This window comes from Adiantum capillus-veneris, chromosome 17 (assembly GCF_014529385.1).
Source record: "Adiantum capillus-veneris isolate H3 chromosome 17, ASM1452938v2, whole genome shotgun sequence".
Taxonomy (NCBI): domain Eukaryota; kingdom Viridiplantae; phylum Streptophyta; class Polypodiopsida; order Polypodiales; family Pteridaceae; genus Adiantum; species Adiantum capillus-veneris.
The window spans coordinates 41687627-41713177 of NC_140947.1; the positions used below are offsets into that span (position 1 = coordinate 41687627).

The 25551-nt window shown below is 42.5% G+C and overlaps 1 protein-coding gene across 1 annotated transcript in view; it reads left to right on the forward strand.

Moving 5' to 3' along the window:
• Positions 1-805: 805 nt before the first annotated feature.
• Positions 806-25551, forward strand: part of LOC147437114 (uncharacterized) — a 37084-nt gene continuing 12338 nt past the window's right edge. Inside the window, exons 1-2 of the mRNA XM_086486517.1 lie at positions 806-1184; positions 2934-3029. Of these exons, the coding sequence (XP_086342643.1) occupies positions 806-1184; positions 2934-3029 (475 nt within the window). The remainder of the gene's footprint in view (positions 1185-2933; positions 3030-25551) is intronic.

A 25551-nucleotide genomic window follows, 5' to 3' on the forward strand; every position in this document is an offset into this window, starting at 1 on the left:
AAAAGATTAGATCAAGATCTCAATAGTTACTCTATAGAGTATAGCGTAGCAAAGTAACCATGTTGCATCTCAAATAGTCTCAAACAAAAAAGCCATACTCCTCCTTTAATGTGTTCACACACACATTGATACACAGTCATATCCTTGCTTCTGAACCATCTTGTTGAGCATATTCCAAAACTCTATTTGTGCAAACTTATTCTCCATGGTAAAGAAATCTTATACCTCTCTCTCTCTCTCTCTCTCTCTCTCTCTCTCTCTCTCTCTCTCTCTCTCTCTCTCTCTCTCTCTCTCTCTCGTCGGCTCAACACAATGAAACCCTAAGCTCAACACACCCCTGTGTCCCTCCCAGAATCAAGGGCGGCTTGTGGAGGGGCGTCAAGCCTCCAAGCCCGCCTGCAAACAAGCTCCACAACCTGTCTGCTCGCGTTGCATCTCACCTCCCAGAGAGTTCTCATCGTCACCCTTGCACAACTCGACATTCCCTGCAGAGCCCGCACAGCTCTTGCCTTCTCTGCACAACACCGCCTTGACCCCGACTTCTTGCCCTCGCGGACTGGTGTTCCTCGGTGAGTAGCCCCATCTGAGTGTTAAGTTGCAACCTGAGAGAGTGGTGGTTTCCCACCACTGCAAAAGCTCGCGGCGACATTCAGCCATGGTTTCACTGTCTGTTATCTCCTAGCTGAAGCCCACCCATGACAGGAAGCTCGCTTTTTGTCGGTTACCCCTAGCCGAAGCCCCACCCACGACAGTAAGCTTTTGTCGGTTGGCCCCATTTCCACCAGTGCAACCCTGAACAATAGTCATGGCTACCCGAGCTTCATCCTGCAGCAAGGCCACCTTTGCAGGGATTGTGGCAACGCCTCCCAAAATGGACAGCACCATCCCACTTCAGAATGAAGTCGAAAGACTCCGCAAGGAAAATGACGAGCTGAAACAAAGGCTCGTAGCGATCGAGACTCGGCTCACTGCAATGGAGAACTACAAGAAGGAAGAAATGGAACAGCTGGAAGCCAAGCTCAACAAAACAAAAGAAGAAGTAGAAACCACCCTCACCAAGGCGGTCAAAAATCAAGTACAGGAGGTCATTCTCCACAAAGTTGACGATCGCGTGGCATCCACGCTACGCGAACAACAACGGCAAGAGAACCTCACCCTCAATGTTCGCATTGGTGGGCTTCCAAGTGATTGGAAAAGAGAGGGAGACCTCAAGTTCCAGGAGTGCTTTACTCGCATCCAAGCAACAACCCCCATGATAGAGTGGGACCTAGCCACAATCACCTTCCTTACACATGAGCAACGCACCAACCATGCGATCTTCACTTTCAAGACCAAGGCGGACCGAATCAAAATCCTTGAGCAATCAAGGCTCCTCAAGGACACTAAAATCTGGTTTGCAGAAGAACTCACACCCACCCAACTCAAACACAAGAAGGTAGAACTACAAAAGGTACGAGAAGCGCGCGTGGCAGGAAAATGGGTAGTCTATTGAGGAGGTAAAGCCATTATCCAGGAGTTTCGAACTCCCAAAATGGCTTCCCCCTCTCTCTCTCCCCCTTAGGGTTTTTGATTTTGATTGTGTTTATCCTATCTTCCCCTTTTGTTCACCTCTCGCTGGACCCTCAGTCCTTAACTGAGATGTAATGTTTTGCTTTTCGGTCCCATAGGTCATATTTGACCTCCGCGGATGATAATTCTCTCTCTCTCTCTCTCTCTCTCTCTCTCTCTCTCTCAATGATGCTTTGATTAATTTAAAAATAAATTACCCTTATGTAAGGTGTCTATTGCATCATTCCATATACCAATGCACCTGGTTGTCAACGGCCCTACCTGAAGAAATGGAAGAGAGCTACATTTAATGTGAATTCCACAGGAAGGTTTTGATAAACTGCAAAAGCGAACGAAGAGGCCCTGCACCAACAGTGACACAAACCCAATGTGTGCAATCAATAGGTTCAATGAGTTGGATACCACAACATCCGTGGTAATTCGATCAACTAATTCACCATCGTTAACATCTCTACATTCTTGACCATAGGATAATCTGCCATCTCTAGATGAGGCTCTTACAAGATCGTGACCCTAGCATAAGCAACAACTTGAATCCGCTCCTCTAGCTTCCTTTAACTTGTATGTTGTCCTCATGCTGGAGCGTCTCCGACACTACCTTGTGGACCTGTCCCACCCCTATTAGGCGGTGCTCTGTTTTGCAAATTCTGAACAAATTGAAATCCCATTGCGCACCTACCTGAGCACCCCATAGGGTACCTCCCTCCAAAGCCTGGTGGCTGGATTGTTGGTGACTACAACCAGTAACTTTGACACGACGGTGTTGGCTAGGAAACGCAAGTATGAGGTCCCTATTAGTGTTAGGGAAAAGTGTGCCTAAGCTTTGCCTTAAATCGGTTGAAAACTCAAAACAACAGAGGATTGAAGGGAAGTGAAGAAGGAGAAAATCTACTTTAGAAATGTTAAAAAATAGAGTTAAATTGTTAAAAATGCCGATTATTTTAGAAAAAAATCCTCTTTCAATTCATCCTAAAGGGAATTTTGTACGTTCGTAAAATTGATTCCAAACATTAGGACTCCCTATTCATAGAAGCCTACTGGATGTTTGAGGCACACTAGATGAGGCAAGAAGTTCAACCCTCTTAATCATTTTCACCAAATATAAAGAGAAACCTTTAGAGCATGTCTGCAGGTTGTGGGAGACAGAGCATCGCGTGCATGGAGGAAAGAGAGACAAGTAGCATGCTCGGGAAAGCACAGAGTGCAAGAGGCTGCAGGGTGTACGAGCCGTCTACATAGCGAGAAAAATAACCTTCGACGAGCTACCACATATTAAAAAAAGCGCATCTAGTGTTCACAAAGCTCTCCAAATGAGGCTACGTTAGCGCATACTCTTTCTGAGAGCTTTTGGAGTTAGTTTTCAGGGCGAGCTGCAAAGAGGACCCTTCTCAACAAAGGCTTCGTGGGCAAGGGAGGGGGAGGTGATGAAGATCATGGGGGTACTGCAGCTGACATGAAAGGTAAAGATGGTGTCAAGCTAATTGCAAAAGCATTGCATGGAAGAAGGGACTCGGCTAGAACAGAGATGAAGTCTCTCTCTCTCTCTCTCTCTCTCTCTCTCTCTCTCTCTCTCTCTCTCTCTCTCTCTCTCTCTCTCTCTCTCTCTCTCTCTCTCTCTCTCTCTCTCTCTCTCTCTCTCTCTCTCTCTCTCTCTCTCTCTCAAAACTGTCAAAAGAGTGTGCGCCGGCATACGCTCTATCAGAAAGGTTATTTATATATATATATATATATATATATATATATATATATATATATATATATATATATATAGAGAGAGAGAGAGAGAGAGAGAGAGAGAGAGAGAGAGAAATGGCTCTGAGACTTCTTTTGAGTAAATGAGGAGGCGCTCAAAGTTCGATGAGTTTTTTCGATGGACGAGTACTACCTACTGCCTACCACTTACCCACACGCCTCTTCGTCAATGCAGTCTCTCTATTATCTCTCTTGGATTGGCATTGTCTGTCATGAGCTCTCTCTCTCTCTCTCTCTCTCTCTCTCTCTCTCTCTCTCTCTCTCTCTCTCTCTCTCTCTCTCTCAGGCCTCTTTTGAAGTCCTCAATTTGATTTTGAATTTTCATAGCCCTCAAAGCTCCAGCTCTCTCTCTCTCTCTCTCTCTCTCTCTCTCTCTCTCTCTCTCTCTCTCTCTCTCTCTCTCTCTCTCTCTCTCTCTCTCTCTCTCAAAGTCTCTGAAAAAGTGCGCGCCGACGTACTCCTTCAGAGAGGTTATTTTTAGAGGAGTATTGAAGCAAGAAGAAACGTCCCCCATTTCATATAAAAAGAGGCAAGTGGTATTTACCTTTGGTGTGGGTGTGCATGGATGGGGACCCCGTGTGAAACATTACGGTGATTATTGGAATAATTGGGTGCTTGACGAAGCCGATAGCACCAACGGGGCCAATCGTCTGCTTGAGACGCGTTGATGGATGCAAAAATGTACCACGCAAGTCACATAAGTCATGCACAAAATAAGCTGACGTAGCTTACTTGGCTTCAAACAAGTAGAAGAGTCAATGTGTATGGGTGCCTTTTTTTGTTTTAGTGTATATCAAGTCCTTGCCATGTCGGTAGAGAGAGAGGGAGAGGGGGGGAGGGAGCAGTGTTTGGGAAAAGTGTGCCTCAGCTTAGCCTTGAGCCGGGTTGCAAAATCAAATGTGCCGGTTGAGGGGAGGGTAGAAAGGAGAAAATTCCGCTTAAAATACATGAAAAATAGTGTAATTTTACAAAAACACTAGCTAGTATTGTAAAATTTCCAGTTCAGATTTGTCTTGGAGGGATTTTTGTATGTTTGTGAAAATGATTTTTCCCGAACACTGGGAGGGAGTCTCCAAAAATAACGTCTCTGAAGGAGCGCGCGCCGGCGTGCGCTCTTTCTGAGACTTAGAGAGAGAGAGAGAGAGAGAGAGAGAGAGAGAGAGAGAGAGAGAGAGAGAGAGAGAGAGAGAGAGAGAGAGAGAGAGATAGTTCTATTATCGTCCTCGGAGGTCAAATATGACCTATGGGACCAAATGAACATGTCACGTGGTGTGAGTGGAGGTCATAAGTGACTCTCGATGCTCAAAAATGGCTGAAATGAGCGTCCCAATAGAGAGTCCACATCGTGGTTGGGAGAGGAAGGTATGTAGGGAGAGCTCATGGCTGAATATATGGGGAAAAGAGGACCTAATGTGGTCAAAAGCTGAGCACTCAAGTAGTGTGTGGTACTCACTCTCTCGCACTTGACAAGGGCATAAGGTGCAAAGTCGATGACACTCCTCGTCAGTGCCCCAACGTCCTGTCTCGCAGCGTAGAGAATGGGAGCTAAGACGAATGGAGGCAATGGTGCGGATCGCACTCAACGGGATGGGCTCAAGGATGTAGGAATGGGTTCGGTTACCTCGTTCGGAGAAGAAGAGAGATTTGTAGTTTGGGGCAACGTGTGTGGTGTAATGGCTGAAGCGAGAACCTCCGGATTTCTCCCAAGCCGTGATACATTGGCGTTGTAAGAAGGCCTCATTAACTTGGGAGTCGATCGATGCATCCTTGACCAAGTGACATGCATCCCATCTTCCAAACCATTTCTTGATGTCAAGCATCCACCCCGAACTTAGTATTTTGCTCTTACATGTCTTTTGAACCTTTTGACTTGCTTCATATGCAATTCTAGGAAGTCGATGCAAAGGGCTACGTTGTGTCTTACGCATGTACTCCACAACCCTTTGCATGCCCAAGACCTCAATGGGAAGCGATCCGGACTCAAGAAGTAAGAGCATGTAGGGTGTTTGTGTCTTGATTTGGAGAAAGTTGGTGATAAAACGCTTTTGGACATTTTCAAACTCTTTCCAAGACTTCCCGATGCTTCCACCCCACACCTCCACTCCATAAAGAAGCGCCGGTGTCACCAATGTGTCAAAGAGGTACTTTTTGAGAGCCCAACACTTGATCTCTCCAGCATTGCACATGTTCTCAAATGCATAATAAGCCCTCTTTTCGGCTTCCAAGCGACGCATTGCACAATCCTTCCATTTATGATTGGATGGAACCTCAAGGCCGAGGTACTTGAAGTGATCTACCACTTCAAGTTGCTCATTGTTGTATACAATGCATGGATTCTCGTCATTGAGAGTCTTTACAAGCATAAACTTGGTTTTGGATCCATTCACGATCAGCCCGCTATGTAGGCAAAAGCGTTCCAAGACACTCATAATCTTTTGTGCATCTTCTAAGGTATGTGCCAAGAGCACTACATCATCGGCATAAAGCAAAAGCATGATCACCGCATTTCCGATCTTAACCTCTTCTATGCCTTCTTGCTGCATAAAATCAAGAACCATGCATTCCAATTCATCAATGAGTAGCCCAAAGAGGGTTGGGGAAAGTGGGCATCCTTGTTTGACACCAATGGTGCTTGCAAAAAATTCTGAAATTCCATCTCCCATACGTAATCTACATATCACTTTTTGGTAGATGTGAAAGACTGCATGCATAAATTCTCTCAGCACTCGAAGGCTTTGCATACGTCTCCAAAGATTTCCTCGCGGTACCATGTCAAAAGCTTTCTTGAAATCCACAAAGCAACAATACAACTTTTTTCCTTTCAATCGAGATGCTTCCATAAGAACTCGAAGAGTGACAAGGTGATCAATAGTGCTATGATGCTTTCGAAAACCTGCTTGGCCAAGCGCACGTTTGCCATTCTTTTCAGCCCATTCATTTATCTTCATCTCCATGATACATCCAAATAACTTTGCCATCAAAGAGCCAACCATTATAGTGCGATAGTTGTTCACATTGTTTACATCTCCTCCTTTGTGCAAAGGTTTGATCCAATTTTCACTCCAATCATGAGGCATGCCATACTGAAGTGCAAGGTTAAACATATCGCATATCCAATATCATGTTTTCTTGATTGTCCATTTAATCATTTCAGCCTTGACACCTTGAAGGTCACCTGCCTTGCGAGTGGCAAGCTTCTCAAGCGCGTGGCATACATCCTCAATGGTAAAGAAGGGAGACATAAACGGAAGGGAGCTACAACCCTCCATCTTATCAACATTGGGTTGCTCATAGAGGTTCTTGCAATGCATATACATATCCTCAAGAGTCAAGTCACCAAAGCTCTCAAAGCGCTTGCCTTTTAGATTTTGCCAAAACTTGCCACATGCATGTGCTTTCTCTTGCGCTAAAAGAAGTTGTTTTTTGACTTCCCACCTTCTCCTCTTCTTTTGAACAAGTGCTTTGTATATATGTGAACATTCCAAGTAAAGTTCCTTGTCTTTGATTGCATCCAATCCTAGCAAGTGTTTTCGGGCTTGACTACATTCCATGTCAAACCATTTCTTCTTGGCGATACCCTTCTTAGACCTTTTGCAAGACATGTGTTTCACCTAAAAGCATTCCTTCACACAAGAGCAAATTACTTCTTTGAAAACTTTCCACTTGCATTCTAATGTTGGGCTCTCTTGATGCTCTATCATGCTTAACATTTGGTCCACCATATCAGCATATATAAGTGCTCGTTTGAAGTCTAGACGTAGGTACAAATGATTCACATCATGATTGGAGGCTACATGCTCGCGCCGTTTACCACACTTGAGGTCAATACATAGCATCCTATAATCCGATTCCGGATTCCATTCACCAAGTGTAAAGCTTTGTATGCATTCTAGAGTGGCTTCCGAGAACAACATATAGTCAATCACACTATCACCATTGTGCTTTCTACATGTAAAGTCATTGGTGCCTTTCCATAGAGATACACCATTTGCAATGAGCATTCCGGTACTATTGCACATATGTAGAAGTGACTTTCCATAGTGATCCAGTCGTTTTGCATCATTAGAACTTTGATTATACATGTATGAGTCATCCATTCTTCTTGAGACATACGGCATGTCGACTTGTTGTGTGTCATGTTGTAACATATTTGTGTGAGCATTCATGTCTCCAAAAACAATGACTTCACCTTGATCCTTGTAATGAGCAATGTCTTCCTCTAGTTCAACTAAGGGCTGATCTCTATCCATATTCAAGCGAGCATAAAAGTTGGAGTCATAGTGAGGAATGTAGCAACCGGCCACAAACATGACTTGACCATTTGGTGGGCTGATTTTCAGCCATAAGTAGCGTTTATACGTATCTTCTTTGACAATGGAAACATCTTTCAAACCCTTTTTGGTCATACATGCTACGCCTCCTTGGCCTCTTCGTTGCTTTGCATTTTTGGCCCACATCAAAGAATGCACATCGTATTTGTCAAATCCAAGAATTCGTTGCGCATCATGCTCCCATGTTTCGACAAGAAGTATCACATCGGAGTCTTTGGTAAGCTCATCAATGCCAATTCCCGCACTCCATGGATACCCGTTACAATTCCAAAAGCTTATTCGCAAGCGTGAGTTGGTCTCATAGATCATGTGTCCCTATTTGTTGGGTGGACTTGCATCCTCCTCAAGTGCCTTTTCTTCTTGAGATGATACATTAACCTTCTTGCTTCTTTCCTCATATGCTTTGCGGCGTACATTTTGTTGCATAAGAGTGCGATACTCATATACATTACAACCCGTTCCTTTGAGGTAGATCCAACCATTGTCAAGGATGATATTTCTCTTTACCTCATCAGCCATGGTGCATACAATAGGTCTTTCTCCCGAGAGAGAGAGAGAGAGAGAGAGAGAGAGAGAGAGAGAGAGAGGAGAAGGCAGTCTCATTCCGTTCTCTTCAAAAGTCCGCCATGTCGACACCAGGACCACGAGGAACCATCGGGACACGCAGGAGAAGGGTGGGAGGAAGCGGTGGAGGTAGCGGAGCAGTCGGAAATGGCAACGCCAACGGTGCCAACATGCTGCGATTCTACACCCATGATGCCCCCCGCTTCAAGATGAATCCCACCTTCGTCCTTGGCATGCACGTCTACTTTATTTTGTTTGTGGGACTCCTCCATGTCGTTGGCAAGATCTATGCCTCTCGATCTGCTTAGCTCCTCTCTCCTCATGGAACTCTTCAGGTTAGCTAGCTGTCAGGAATCTTTTCTCCTAATTTTTGATAACTGCTTTGGTGTAGTGATGTGCATCAGAAGCAGATCTGGCAGAGTATGATTTGTCAGAATCAACAAGTCCGATGTGAACAATTCTGCATCAGAAACAACATGTTTAATACAATACATGATCATTTTTGTCTTTAAAGAGAGAGAGAGAGAGATAGAGAGAGAGAGACTTCATCTCAGCTCGGCGCCGGCGTGGAACCATCAATGCAGGCATCTCAGAACTCCTCCAAAGAACTTAGTATGAAAGTAGATGAGCAGGTTGGGGTGCAAGTACAATCCCTCTACTTTTGCATGTCCTTGAGTGATCTCGGCCTTGCCATCTCTGACGTTTTCTACGTTGAACTTGCCTCAGCCACAACTCTTGTCCCTAGCATATCGGGCCGTGTGCACTGCTTCACACATCAAACCCCTGCGCCTCAACCTGCCTGTCGATAGCTACAATTTTTTATCACCATTTTCCGTTTGTCATCAATAGTGGCTGCAACTCATGATCACCGTCGGCTCAGGACCACTACGCAAGGGTTGGAGAGCAGAGAGTGATCCTTCAAACCTATTCATGAGAGCATGGTGAGAGAGATTGGGATGGGGGGGGGGGGGGGGGGGGGGGGGGGGTGTGAAGATAGAGCGAAACTAGGCCTGACCAGGTCAAGATAGGGCTTTTCGGGGCCATGTTGAATAAGCTTCAGTAGTAGCAGTACTGGTGATGGCTCCTCCGTCGACTTCAACACTCATACTCTCTAATTTGGCCCCTGCAAGTTTCTCGCTTTGCCTTAGCCCTTGAATGGTCGACAAATACCAGGCCTAGAGAGCGGGCGAGCGGAGAGGTTTCATAAACTGTTATACCAGCTCTGCTGCTACTCTTCTCTTCTCGTTTCCTGGTTTGTCTGTAGTTTTCGAACGCTTGGAAGGAGGCCTAGAGACTTACTCTAAGAGAAAATGGGAGAAACTATAGCGAGGAGTTGTACGAAGCTCAGCCTCTGAGCGACCTCGATGCCTCGTGATCCTCTGTTCACCAGGGTTCTTTGCATAATTTTGATTATGCCTCGAATCGATCCCCATATTGTCCACGTAAATAAAGCTCTCATATGTGCGTGTGTGTCACTGTGTGTCTCGTGTGTGCGTGTGTGTGTGTGTGTGTGTGTGTGTGTGTGTGTGTGTGTGTGTGTGTGTGTGTGTGTGTGTGTGTGTGTGTGTGTGTGTGTGTGTGTGTGTGTGTGTGTGTGTGTGTGTGTGTGTGTGTGTGTGTGTGTGAGAGAGAGAGAGAGAGAGAGAGAGAGAGGAGGTTTTTTAACGTCGTAGGATCAATCCCAAGAGACCTACCGAGTGCCGAAATTTGCATAATTTGTTGCAATGGCATGACTCTTTTATAGATAGCGTAAGTCAAGCAAGTGAAGCTTACATTCACCAATCTGGCCTCATCTATTGAGAGAAACAAGCTAGCTAGCACACACAAAGTGGGTGGGGGGCGGAGAGAGAGAGAGAGAGAGAGAGAGAGAGAGAGAGAGAGAGAGAGAGAGATCGTGATGATGATGATAATGGCACTTGTCTTCTCTACCTTGCTAGTCAACATGTGTGTAGCTCACTGCAAATGCTCGCTCTACTGGCCAGATCTAAGTGCGACGAGAAATCCAACAATGGCAGCTACATCAATATCTGATTGTGCCAACCAATGTGCCATTATGCTTGTCGCATTGGTGCAACAAGGTTTCAAGCACCACCGTCATTAAGCATCCAAATTTTCTATGGTGCTAGCTTTCAGTATCTAATTGTGTCAACCAAAGTGCCTTTATGCATCCCGCATTGGTGGGATACGGTAAATCGAGCACCAAACGAGAGGGCTTCATTCCACACCTCCTCTTATCATGTGTTCTTTGCTCATACAATGTTTGAAAGCATGTCACATTGGTGTAGTAAGGTTTTGGGCACCAAATGGGGGATGAGGGGGATGCACTCCTATCTTGATCCTCATTAGGAATCCTTTGCGCTCTCATCCCTTATGCATACCGCGTAAACACGGTGTGTGCTTATGCGGTGTATTTCAAGCATAAAACAAGATAGCATCTAGAGATCATATTTAATTGTCTTTTTGTAACTGCATCATTACAATCACTCAATTTGATAACATTGACGTGTGTCTATCTCATGCAAAATAATTGCACAACTCAATTATATATTACATTTTACGTACCAAGCTATATTTATCTAAAGTTTATTCAAGAATATGTGGTGAGAATGCATCAAATTCTTTGTCTATGTGGAGTGAGCATGATAGTTTGATCACACAACGGGTTAGTTTGGTCGCAGAGACAGAGATTCAAGATGAAAATGATAGTCAAGATATAGGTTTAGGGTCTCTATATGAGTTAAAATAGGAGGAAACACCAATTAAATTCTCATTTAAGATAGATGATCCCTTTGAAACAAGACTAGAAATGTGACCAAGTGTTGTTGATGGGGATGATAGCGCATTACATATGGAGAAAGGGGAGGATATATTGTCCAAAACTAGAGTTTTTACTTGCCTCAAGTATCATCATGTGCCACTATGAAGGCTCATTCCACATGCGAGAGTTTGGGGCTTGAGATATGATGTAGTCAGTGCTTTAAAAAGTCTACATTTGCTAGTGAAGGATATATCAAAGGGTAGGGAGCATTCATTGTTTCTTTGAGCACATGTCAAAGAGAAAGCACAAGTGGCAGATACCCTAAATAGTCTTTCAATATCACTGCTCTCTTTGCTCAATACAATAGTAGCTTATTTCTTTTTTTATATTAAAACGCCATTATGGAGGAGTGGGATTTACCATGAGTATCAAGAAGAGCTTGTTGCACACCCTTAGTTGGAGTTCCTTTCTCAAAAGATGTTCCTTTAGGAGGGGAATCGTAGAACTATGGCTTGGCAAGTAGTCATCAAAGAAACGTACACCATTAACAAAAATTGATGCTACAAAGGTGTCAGAGATTTCTCTGTTAACACGTTCGCAGCAAACACACACACACACACACACACACACACACAGTTTCCCTCAGTTTTTCTATTTTCTCGGTAAAGTTTTCTCGGTGTATGGTAAGACTCATCTGCAGCGAAGATCTTCCCGTGTACTTTGAGTAGCAGGAGACTTTTTGATCTTTCCTCAATTACCTCAAAAGGTGCTTTTCCCGTGGAAGTATGTACAATGTTATTGTAATCATACTCCACTAAGGGCAAGTACTTCTCCCATTGGGACCTTTGATCTACTTCCGTTACATAGGCTTTTAGTAGATCAAGAATTGTTAGGTTAGCTATTTCACTTTGGCCATCCGTTTGCGGGCGATAGGCCGAAAAGAAATTTAACCTTGTCCCTAAATTCTCAAAGAGACCTTCTCTATCCGACACTATGGACATTGGCAAGCCATGGTGCTTGAAGATTTGTGAAATGAAGAGGGTTTCCATTTGATGGGATTTGATAGTCTTTTTGACAGGTACAAAATGAGCTTGTTTGCTAAACCTATCTACTATTATCCATATTCCTATATTCCCATGGATAGACTTAGGAAATCCATGGATATGCTCTCCCATGGTGAATTAGGGATTGGCAATGGTTGAAGCAATCCAGGTTGCTTCCCTCTATCAAACTTCGCCTTTTGGCATACACACATCTAGAAACATACTCTTGTATGTTTTCTTTCATGGTAGGCCAATAGAAATATGTTTCAATCCCTTTTAGGGTAGACTGAATCCCTCTATGCCCCGCATAAGGAGGAGCATGAGATTCATATATTACTTTCTCATGGAGTGAGTTAGTAACACATAGTCTATTGCCATAGAGAAGATAATCATGTTGTAAATTAAATGATTCCTCTTCCTTCCCTAGCACAAGGTCTGAAATTACATCTCTAAAATCGGGATCAATAGCATACTCATCTATCATAGAAGATAGATCATTGTGAGTTGCTATGGAAACCGCATTCACTCTCGGCCGTCTTGAGAGTGCGTCGGCTACTTGATTATGCTTGCCAGCAATGTGAGCAATATGAAAATGAAATTGTGAAAATAAATTTTCCCACCTCATTTGTTTATCGGAGAGCTTGGTCTGCATCATGAAGTACTTAAGACTTTGGTGATCCGTTCACAGAATGAAAGGAGTCCCCGATAAATAGTCCTTCCATGAGTCTAAGGCATGCAGAATTACAAGGATTTCCTTTTCATATATGCCTAGAGCTTGCTCAACAGGGTCGAGCCTTTGAATTTCATAGGCTATGGCATGCCCTTCTTGGAGAAAGACAGCTCCAAGGCAATCACCACAAGCATCACATTGGACCTCAAATGGCTTTGAGAGATCCGACAGTGTAAGCACAAGTTGAGAGATAAGCTTTTCGAAAGCATTGTTCTCCTTGGTAGACCATGTATACCTAACATTTTTCTTTGTTAGGTCATGTAATGGTACTGTAATTTGTGAGAAATTTTCTATGAAGCGTCTATAGTATGCACACATACCTTTAAAGCTTCTTAGTTCATGAAGATTCCTTGGTTTAGGCCATGCTTTTATTACCTCTAACTTTGATGGATCCATTTGGATGCCATCTTGAGAGATAATGTGACCTAAAACTGAATCTCTTGCAAGAAAAATTCACTTTTCTTTCGATTAACATAAAGTTTATTCTCTCTTAGAACTTGAAATATTACCTAGAGGTGTTGCTTGTGTTCGTGTAGGGAATTAGAGTAGATGATAATATCATCAAAGAACACTCCAGAGAAGGTTCGGTGAGGCTTGAATAGCTTCTCCATCAAGCGGTTGAATGTGGCTGGTGCATTGGTCAAGCCAAAAGGCATGACAATGTATTTGTAAAGACCAAACGTAGTGCGAAATGCGGTCTTTACAATGTCTTGATCAACTATCCTTATTTGATGATAGCCACTTTTTAGGTCAATCCTACTGAAGTAGGTGGACCCTTGTAGCTTATCAAATAGGTCTTCTACCTATGGAATGAGAAACCTATTTTTGATGGTGATCCTATTTAGTGCTCTATAGTTGAAACACATACAATATGTGCCGTCTTTATTTTGCACTAATAGCACAGGTGAGCAAAATGGAGATGAGCTAGGCCTAAACATGCCCTTTTCAACTAACTCATGCACTTGCCTCATAATATCCTCTGGTTGAGCTTGAGAAACTCTATAAGGAGGTTTATTAGGCGGTGAACTTCCTGGAAGAAGTTCAATTGCATGGTAATCATTACCTTGTTTAGGAGGTAGTTCACAAGGGATCTCATCAATAAAGACATCTTGAAACCCCTTGAGAAAATTGGATAACTCTAATTCCTTGTGGTTGCTTGTATTTTCTTTTGCTAAAGCATTAGGTTCATTTTGAGAATCTTTAACAAAAATCATGTACACAAAAATAGAGCTTTTTATTGACTTATTGAAAGCTTGTGTATGTACAATGGGTATGGTGTTACCCATTTCCTTAGCATCTATGTACATATCTTTTTCCCTAAATCTAAAGTAGATTCTTCTTTCAGGGAATTTAACATTGGTAGCCATGCGATCAAACCATGGTGCCCCTAGGATTACATCCTCATGCCTGAGAGGAGAGATAAAGAAGTCCTCTTTGTCCACATAGCTGTGGACATGAGGCCTCATTTTCCCAATTAAGGGAGTGACTGAAGCTTCTTGCCCCTTGAAATCACCATCTGTGGGTAGGACATCTCCCATCTCGTAGGCTTGTATGCCTAGCTTGGTGTCCAACTTTGTGGATATGAAATTGTGAGTAGAACTAGGGTCAAAGAGAATAAAAGCATCATGTTCTCTTACCTTTCCCCAAGCATGGCATAGAGGAGATCCTTTGTGGTGACTTTCCTCCTCTTGGATTTCGACCAAGGTAGGTCTAGGAGGCTCATGGAAGATGTTCTTTTGGGACCAACGCGGTACGCATGCCCTTGCTCGCCGCACTTGAAACAACGGTTATCCTTGCAGTAACGCTCAAGCTCTTCAGGAGAGATTTTTTTTTACCTTTGTATACTCCCTTCTCCTTATCTTTGTTGGAATTTCCCTTAGGAGACTTTTGGAAATTGTCCTTCCCCTTAGGCTCATTGGAACCCTTGTTTTTCGTAGGCTTAGAGTTTCTCTTAGCCCCTGTTTGGAAATTGATTCGAGAAGCCACCATAGTATGATGTATAACCACCGATATGCTACGTGGCCTTTGCGAATTGACATACTCTGCCATTTCTTCAGTTAAGCCCGCACAAAATTGTTGCTTTTGCTCTCCAAAATCCATCTTTTTGAAGGTAGTGTCTTTGAGATGTAAGTCCCAAAACTTTTCTACATATTTGTGAATGGGTTCGTAGGGAGAGAGCTTCAAGATTCGCCATTTGGTGAGTACTTTGTCTTTGGCATCATTGGTGGCCAAAAAATGCTTCATAATGGAAGCTCTTAAAGCTTTCCATGTTTGTGGAGCTTCATCGTTGGCCCGTAGGCTAGACCACCATTGCCTGACTTTTGAAAGTGCATAGCTACATGGCATAGCTTAGAGGACTCCATGAAGCCCTCATCTCCAAATGCCGCATTGAATTGTTGGATAAAGGCCAAGACTTTGTCTGTAGCACCAAAGGTGCCATTGTAGGTAAGGAAAGAGATGCTCTTCCCTCCCTCTTTGAACTTCTTGAGCTTGGACGACCTCTTCCACACGGCATAGGATTTCCTATGGCCTCTTCTTTTTTATGGTTCAAAATTTGCACCATCACTTTCTTCAGAAGATGAAGAATTTGAGGAAGATGGAGAAGAGGGTGACCTCTTTCTCATCTTTTTCTTGCCTTGATCTTCTTTGTCTACACCATCACTTTCATAAGAGGAAGAGGATGAAGAAGATGGAGAAGAGGGTGTCCTCTTTCTTGCCTTTTTCCTCTCTTGCTTTTTATCATCCCTCTTTGAATTATGGTGTGGAGAAGTGTGTGATGGTCTTCTCCGTTTTGGAGGTGATGGAAAGAGTTTAGCCCGCCGTCTTCATGGAGCCATCTTCGTCGAGGTGGTAGGGGACTCACTTCTTTCTCGTTCCTTTGGTGGGGGCTCTTGAGTTCTCCTTTGATAAGGAGATGCGTCATCAAGGAGAAATGTTTTGAGCCCTTCGTATGGATCCTCTTCTTCTTCTCGAATCGGAGAGAGGCCTCTTTTGGGAGTCTCACAAGGAGGCTTCCTAGGTACTCTCTCGTCATGGTAGGGAGCTTAGAGAATCCCATGAGCACGAAGCTATTGTTGCACTTCACTTTGGAGGGATGGATTGAACATGGCTTGTTGAAGCCTAGAAACAAGATAGTTAACGAGCATAGGGGCATCATTAGTAGCCTGCTCATTAGCAAAATCAAAGTTATCAACATTAATTTCACTCTCTTTACTATTGTCAGCCATTCTAAAAACTTTTAGGTGTAAACTTTTTAGGTGTACTTTGGCCCTTCAAACACTAGTTGCTACTCCTCTTTACCCCTTTAGAAATAGCACTCAAGCTATTGAACCTATGGCGCGAATACCATTAATTGCAAGGAATAGAAGAGAGGGTTGTTCAACACCAAAACAACACCGGATCCTATCAAGATTCTAATAGCTCAATAGTGGTTTAGCCATAGGCAAACCCCATAGGACTCCACTATTAAGACCATAGCTCTCAAGAGTGATGCCCCGTTATCTGCACGAAGGCAGGCGCAAACAAAGGCTAAAAAATCCCTATTCTACTTACTCAAATACAATTAATAATACCAACCATTTATAGCTATCTTGAGGACCTCCCTTCTTGAGCAAGAAAAGAGAAACCTTGTGCTCTGATACCAATGTAACATTTAATGGCCTAGTAACTTGTGTGTAGCGGAAATTAGCATGAACATAGTAAGCATTTCATTAGAATAGATTCCTAATGAGCATAACAAGGGTTCTTGGGTGGAGAGAACAACAAAAATCATAACACCTAGCTAGATAGCATGAACAATACTTCAACAGTGAGAGAAATTAAGCTATTGACAAAAGTTGAGGACCGGATTTACATGGATCCGGTCCCCCCTCCAAAAGGCTTTGTATTATAGGTTTCTCCCATCAAGAGAGACGTTTTACAATACAATTCTTTGTGCTCCTTCAATACTAGCTAGTGAAATAAAGATGGAAGCTTCAAGCACTAAGGAAAACACTTATAAAACACAAAATCAATTCCCTCACAGTCTCAGACACCTTCAAAGATGGTGAGAGCTAGCGGGGTATGAGAGTAGATTGAGAGGAAGGAGTAGTCTTACGAGAAAGATGTACATCTCCTCACATAATCACTCATATTAGCATAGCTTAGCTTAGTAATTAGCATGGTAGAGGAGATGAGAATGCATTGAAGCTTGGCTCTTGGCTGGATTTGTATCACAAATCCAAGAGTTGTTGGTGTAGGCCTCCCTTCTCACAACCTTGGAGTAGGTGATAAACTTTCCATTAAATCTTGAGAAGGAGAGAAAGAGAGAGAGTCTTCTTACTCCACACATGGACTAGTGTGAGTGTGTATGCAATAATACCTTGAGAAAATCAGCCCCCTCTCTCTCTTGGTCTACCCCTCTTGCTATTTGCTCATGCTCACACCCTATTGGACCTTTCCTAGCTAAGCCAATGAAATTTAAGCAACATAAGTGATAGCCTTCTGACATGTGTCCCCCTTTCCCCTTTTGTGAGAGATTTAGGTAATTAATTAATGCAACTAAACTCTCATTGGACCCTTTGTCTCTTGGCCAATAGGAATCAGGCAAGCCATTGGGCTGTCGAACGCTCATTGGACCCCTTGGGAGACTGTGCCATAGTCTTCTAGAGAGCTTAATTCCTATTGGTTCCTTTATTAAGTGTTTTTAAATTAATTAAACTAGATTTACTGTAGCCTAATTCTTATTGGTCCACCTCCATGGCCATCCAATAGGATTTGAGTACACCTTGTGGATATTTGGGCTAGGAATCTGACACGTGTCCCTCTTTCCCCTTGTGTAAAGGAAGCTTGTGAGTGTGTGTGTGGGCTCACCCCCTCCTATGTAGGAGTTGTGAAGACTTTTTGTACACACACACAAAGCATCCAATTTTTTGTAAGCTTTGACCATTGGACACAACCTTTGAATTTTGGAGCCTTAGCATTTTGGAAGTCTTAATGGGTTGAACCTTAGGGTCTTTTAAGCCCATTGTTTCACATTGCTCTTTTGAAGATGGCCCCCCCTTTGGATCCCTATTTTCCCTCCTTTGTATCCCTATTGTGGCCGGTCTGCCAACTTAACCAATATTCTAGATTTTTCTTCCCTTGTACTTCCCCATATTAAATGATCAGTTTAACATGAGAAAATCATTTAGGAGAATTAGATATTAGTTATTATGACAAGCATTGTCCAACACAACATTTACTTTAACAAATGCACTGCATTTGTCATACAAATCAACCAAGGCATTTCCAAAACACAACTCCGGACCCACATACGAACCAAACAAGTGTTGAGCTCAAATTTAATTGCACCTGTTCATGGATGTCCAAAACTGCGAAGAGAATTAAACTGGCCATAAGATGAGCTTTGAATGCTCGATTTGAGCACTACAAAGCACATGTTTTAGCCCATTCCAAGCACTAGCAACCGAACATGTGTTAATTTTGGTCCAACTTCCCCATCACACATCCCAAGGTGGATCTAAGAATAGCATAATCGACCCCCAAAAAGTCTTGTACTGCCCATATCTTTCTCATCCATTTGATGAGCCCTAAAGACAAGCATGGAGAGTGTGTTAAGCACTAAACTCTTGGCCTTAAAAATTGCATTTTGATAGCATCTTCATATCATGTCCTAGAGACATCAGTCTCATTTGATGGGCCCAAAACCCACAGCCAACATAAATTCCGGTCATAACAAAGTCTTTCATAGATCATAAGTTTGTGAAAAATAAATAATGCATTTAGATTCTCATCTTTTATCCTGTGCTCGCAAAGTAGAATGACCCGTGTGGAAATCCTACAAAGTAGGATTTCTACAAAGTAGGTGGCACATGTAAACTTTAAAATTTAGTCTCTATACATGGGAAACTTTGGTAAAGTTTTTTCATGGAGTTCTTGGAAATTTCTTTAAGCTATTGATTGTTTGTACATATAAGGCAGAGAGGTTGTGTTAATACTATAGAGATCCTATGTAGGGGGTTATATTAGCGCTCCGTATATAGGGGGGTTTCCTAACAGAATGCACGTAGGTGGAATCTTCTCCCCAGTATTAGTGAATCCTCGGTGTAGTACTCCTGTTCTTTTAAACTCCATTATGATGGTATCCATCCCATGTGTTTGTCTTTTTGTGTTGATCTTCCGTCTTCAATCCACACTAGATCACTGACTTTTACTAAATTGCTTAGAACAAACACTTGTTGGACCTTTTTTTTGCTTTCTTGAGTACTTGGGCTGATCTACCTTTGATTTTTTGGGTGTCCTCCTAGAGGTTTCATTTGGGTCGGCAATTGACTTGAAGTTTTGAAGGCCCCACTTGCTTGAAGAAGATGATCTGTGAGGGTTCTTTGATGTAGAGGCATATGATGTCACACCTTTTGTGCTAGTCGGTTGTAGGTCCACTTTAGCTTTACCTTTGTTTGAAAGATTTGTCCTTGATTCTTGTAACTTTTGCAAATTTGGATCTAGCAATAACAGTACCTGTAATTGTTGCTTGCTACCACTTGGAAAAGAGAGTGATAGCATTCTGTCTTCTCTATATGCCTTGTGTTGATCTAACCAGTGATGTCCAAGGATGACATTTGCATGCATTTCTTTTGAAGGCTTTACCTGAAACTTTACCTGCTCTTCATGCTTCTGGATACTAAGAGTAGCAACCATTTCTTCTTGACTTGCACACATACCTAAAATTGCTTTATTGTCCTGTATACCTGGAGTGATCTCGAGTATTCTTTTGATGTTCTCTCAAATCATATTGCATGTTTCTTCTTTATCCAGTAGAGCATTGCATCTGACACTTGCTCCATTTGCACTGTTGAGGGCTATAGCTATCCTCATTGGCGGTTCTATTGAAGATCCTTGCCCTTCTTCTGTTGTGGTAGTCGAGTCTCTATGGAAGGTGACTTGAGACTTTGAGTTCCACTATGACTTCTATCTATTGATTCAAATGGAAATTTTGGATCTTTGAACTTATTCCTTCTTGGTTGTCTGAAACCTCATTCTTCTTTACTTCTTGCCTTAGTGGCTTTTTCTGCTCAATAGCTTTCATGGTTGTTGTTTTCTCTGTTTTAACTGCACTTGTTTTGCATGGTCTTCTTTAAGATCTTTAGAAGTTTTGTTGAGCGGAGATGAAACATATTCAATAAACTCTACTTTGGCATCTATCTCCATTTGAAATGTACTTGTGGACTTTGTGTTGTCTTCCGTCCATGACCAGCCATGGTTCCCATTTTTTGTTGTCTTTGAAGATTGCATCTTGTTTGAAGTTTGTATCTCTAACATCTTCTAAGTCATTGGCATTCCCAATATGATGTTATATGTTATATCTTTTGCTGTGATCACATAGAATTGGGTTATGATGGTCTGTGAACCTATTTGAATGGTGGTGGAAATGATTCCCCAGCATTCTCCTCGTTTTTCCAAAGATGCTAATGAATTCTGGAGCATCTTTCAGCTGTGGGTGGCCACATTTTTTCCAAGTGCAAAAAGACATGAGGTTCTTGTCTAGCTTTAATTTTCTTGAGAGATTTTCTTCATGTTCACCGGTAATGTTGCATTTAATCTTCTCAGGATTTCTTTTTGAATTAATTGGTTTTGTTGTGGTGGTGTCCCTAAATTAAACTTTTGTTGCATCTTCTTTGCTTTGACCATGTGATTTGGTCGATGTTGACTTGTTTGGCTGTAATACTACACCTTTTGATTGCAAATGTTGAGCATTATCTACCTATAGGGAGTAAATTTTGATCTTAGAAGATCCACTTTACTTTCTAGTTGAATATGTCTCTTTGGAGGAGATTTTGGTGGTGATCTTTGTGTAGCTTGCTGAGCTTTAGCTTTTGTTGATTTTGATCTATCTGTCACCTGTTCTGGGAGCTTGAGGCTTTGCATCATCTTGAGATAATCTTTGAGTTTAGGTTTACCATCCATATGGGTATGTACAAGGTCTTGGACTTGTTGGTATTCATTGCCATCTGCATATCGATATGAATATGTGAGCTTGGTCACATGGAACTGCTTGAACACTATTGCGTATGTTGTCTTTTGACTTTGACTTATGGAAGTCAACTGAAATTGTTGTCCTTGATGATCTTCATACAGGAATTTATCTGCAGATTTTGATGTGGGTCACCTAGAAACTTCCACCTACCATATGGTCTTTCAATGGTTTCTGCTTTGAAGAGGGTTGGCTAGAAGTTCGAGGGCTTCTATAACTGCTAAAGCATTTCCTGGTACAAGAGCTAGGTTTGATGGGTTTGCAGCTCCCCCTTCCTAGGGTGGTCACTAAATATTTCTCCATGATGAGAGTTCAAAAATATTTTTCTTTGTTTTGATCTAACCTACTGGAACTATGAAGGCGCACTATGTGTAGCATTGTCAGTGTTTTGCATTTGTAAACCTTTTTCTATGTACCTTCATGAAACATGACATATGATTCCCCAAGTCAAGTTGTAGATAGCATTATCTTCACCATGATATTCTCTATCCCATGGGTCTCCTGTGATATGAGCTTTTGTGGTTTTAGGACCCAAGGCATCATAGATTTTAGACTCTTGTCTATATCTACGTCCATTTCGATCATAATATGTGCTTATCGGATCATAACGTTGAAGCTTGACTTTCAATGGGTGAGAGTTTGGCTCTAGACATATTTTTGGGTTTACTTGGGTAATGTCATTCAACTCTAGAGAGGATGGGCTATAATAAATTCTTTCCTCTTAAATGAACATCCTTCATGATCTATCACTAGGCACAATTCTATGAGTTGGTATGTGGGCCTTTCAAACATTGGTCAATCCTTTGTGTATAGTTTCCCTTCTTTGTTTACATAGTGTGCATATGATTATGTGTGCCATGGACCATTCAATGCTAGCATCATTCACTCTGATGTGTCCTTAGACTCGTGAATGATTGCACACTAGTGGCAATGGATGCAGAATCACTCGTAAATTCAGTGATAATTGGACGCTTTGACCAAATTCACGTAGGAATTTGGGATCAATTTTAAGCTTTTCACATGTTGTGCATCTTCATGCAAATTCTGACTTTGTAGTGCTTTTACTAGTGCTTCTAATGATGACATAGAATCATCTGATTGCACCAAAAATGACGAGCTAGATGCGCTTACGTCAGGATTTGCATTTTCAATTTGCTCTATGATTTTCTTTGCAGTTCCTATGTCCCTATTGTCCGGATTTCTAGACAATCCTCTGGAAAATGTCCACCTTTTCTTCCACAACCTGAGCAATACACCATGATTGGTGGTATTTCAAATGATTCGTCCATCTCAATCTCTTATTGAGGATTTTCTGCCTCGGTGTTTTCCTTGTTCTCCACACCTTCTTTTAGAACACTAATCATCAAGCTATAGACTGCTCCATCTTGACCTTTGTACTACCTTTGACGTGGTTCTCCGATAAAACTGGCTTCTATGGGCTGATCTATTAGGTCTCCCATTTTTGGCTCTCAGCTATAGATTCGCAACCACTGTAATCCATGTATAATGATCCTAATTGCATATGCACCAACTGTATGGTTTGTTGGCTTGTGCAGATTCTTGGATAAACACTTGGATCTATATGTTGAACTTCTATTTGCACTTCATCTTTAAGCTTGCAATACCTAGCTCCACTAAAATCTGTGAACATATGGGAGTTCTCTAGATTTGGCTTTACGCTGATCAATAGGATCTTGGCTCATGTGCTGCTTTTGCTACTCATAAGGTATCTATGGACTTATGAATCTACATATAAAACTTTGTCTCCCTAGTAGCCATAGAGCTATAAAATTTTCTTTGTTCACGCTGCTGCCATTGACTAGCTTTGGTTCACTTGAATTCTCAGCTTGATTTGAGTCCATGATGGCTTGGTTTCTGAAGTTACCCTTTAGCATATTCTAATATTGCACGATCAAATTTCTCGTGCTCAAGTTGACAATACTGCTTGAGCTAAAGCAATTCTTGCAGTTGACTGCTTTTTAGACTCATAAGATTAGGTAACTCTAGCTTGAAAATGTCAATCTCGACTATAGCCTTTGAAATAATGAACACTTGGAATCTTATTATGCACTCACTCGTGAATTATGCCCCTGGTCAGCAAATTCTAGGCCCAATCTTCAATGCAATTACTTGCACTCACCAATTTATGCTCGGCACGATCGTTGTCTAGCTTATGATGTTCTTTGACTAAGTTGTGGGATCACTTTTTAAAATTGGGCTAGACCAATGATGTTGGATCCAGTTGAGAGGTTTTTCAACTTTCTAGGCCAGCTTTGAATCCCTTGCGAGTTTTACAACTCAGATTTTGTCAGTTTTCTCCAAGGCAAGGTCAAAGCTCTCGGCCCTAATTTGTGAACACCACCCAAACGATCGAATTTTGCTGAAATTCAATTTTGAAAAGGTTTTTTGTAAAGTGTGAGCTTTGTCCTAAAGTGTGATTCAAGGAGAGAAGAGTGGAATTATCCCACATGCTGTGGAGCAAGGCTGTAGAGCTACTTAAAGCTCATTCATGAATGAATAAACACAACTCTATTTTGCACTACATGCTTGTCTATGGTGAGCTTGTGCTAAGTTAAGTCAATACTCGAGATTTTTTTTATGTGTCCAAGCTAATTCTATCTTGGAACCTAATTCACTTGAGTGATAACCTTGCTTACACACACACTCACACATTGAAGCTATGTTTCTCTTTCATCCACCATAGCTAGCTCGATCCCATTCCCAACATTTGGTATCAGAGCTTTAGGTTATGCTATCTAGATTTGTCATTATGCATTAGTGTGTGTTAATTATTAGCATCTCCATTAGATCGATTAGCATTTCATAATCATTGTTACGGCCCATTGATTTTTTCATAACTAGTTGCATCTCTCACTAATTAAGCATTAATCTAGCTATGTGTGGGCATGTCCTTGGCACACGCAAGTGGCCACTACCCTCCATGGCTAGGTAGACTTGATTAGGGAGAGGATTAGCATGTGCTCATTTCAGGCTTTTCATAGATCTTTCAAGCACTCAAATCCGAGCTCGAGAACCCCCTAAGCCTCATCCCCTAAAAACTTACTAAAATAAGGTGTGTGTGTGTGTGTGTGTGTGTGTGTGTGTGTGTGTGTGTGTGTGTTTTGTGGGAGAAGCCCTGCAGAACCAAGCTCAAAATATCCTACTTTTGGCCTATTACTCACGTGGAGCCCAATGGTCCCCTTGGCTTAGCTTAAACACCATATTTGGTGTGGCTTTGAGGGTTGTGGGTTCAACGAGGGCTTCTTCAAATGAGCAAGGCCGGCGGATTCTTGGCATTAGGAAAAATATGGACTCTCCTTGAGCCTTTTTGATTAGTAAAGGCTTAAGGGAGAACCAATGAGAAGGCTCTTGGGATATCACCTAGAGGGGGAGGAATGGTAGGGGTGCAGCCTAATTGTCTCCCTCTTCAATGCTTGGTTCTTAGAGAGAGGTGGGAGGTAGGCTAGGGGGGGGGGGGGGGGGTAAATAGGAGGAGAGAGGTGTCATAAAAGAGGGAGGGACCCCCCAAAAAAAACGCGCATGCTTAAAAACCCTAAAAATTGAAAAATTTTTAAAAGTTCCAAAGTTGACCCATTTGCCTCCAAAACCGCCCCAAAACATAAACTAACTTTAAAAAGTCAATTTTTTCCTCCAAAATCCACTTTTCTCTCTCTCCCTCATTACTTTTCTCTCCCACACTCTCTCTCTTCTCCCTCCTCCCATTCTCTCTCTACAGTCAAGGCAGCCATAGCCAAAATATTTCCACCACTCTCTTCCTCTCTCTCCATAGATCCCCCTTCTCTCACACCTCCATCAACCCTCTACAGTCCCACACTCCATAGCCCACAGCTCCACTATCCTCTCTACCTCTCACTCCTCCCCTCTTTCTCTATCTCCACTGTCAAAGCCACCATAGCCACCATAGGCAGCTCACCTCACCCTCCCCTCAGCTCTTCATTCTCTCTCCACAGTACTCAACTCTTTCAAATCCCTTCCTAAGCCCAACTTCCCAAGCATATCCACGCATAGACGGCCCAAACCAGAGATAGAGGAGATTGTGTTGCACAACACAAAAGACTCAGAGGGGGTATGGATCCCACAAGTATTCAAGAAGGGTGCATGGGTCTACATGCAACCATCATGTGCTGGACCTCATCGCGTACGGTGTCAAGGCGTATTGGAATGTCATTGGAAGGGCCGGCTATTGGCATTCAAAGAAACAAAGTCCGGAATGGTGGCCATCATGCAACACGTCTACAATGCAGCTGAGCTCCACCTGAAGAGAGCTTCAACTCAATTTGCACCTCATTGTAAGTTTTCATGGTTTAGATATCCCATCCATATGTCATGTTTACGTTTATGTGATCATTATGTTTAACTAAGGGCATTTGTAAAGATGTTTTTCCATCCAGCTTAGTTGAGAAGCAGCCGCTTGAGTGCCTCTCATGCACGTTCATGGTTGTGCATGCTCACATTGGGGAGCTTATGTTTCCTAATGTTTCATCGAAAAAACTTACTGAGCAGCGAATATTCATGTACTCCCACAAGTACGTGGTGCCGAAGTCAAGCCAAAGCTATGGTAGGTTAGAAGCCGTGGAGACACCCTCATTGCAGAGTGCAGAATGGCCAACTCCAGACCATTGGGCTTTGCTTTCTTTCAAGCGCAAGGTGCTGCAAGATTTCCAAGGGTCCCTAAAGTTTGTTAAGGCAACCAAATCGGTGGGTCTCAGTTGGCATAGTCCCATTCATTTGTTTGTGCATGCATTCCGCTCTCTACCGATTGTAGAAATACC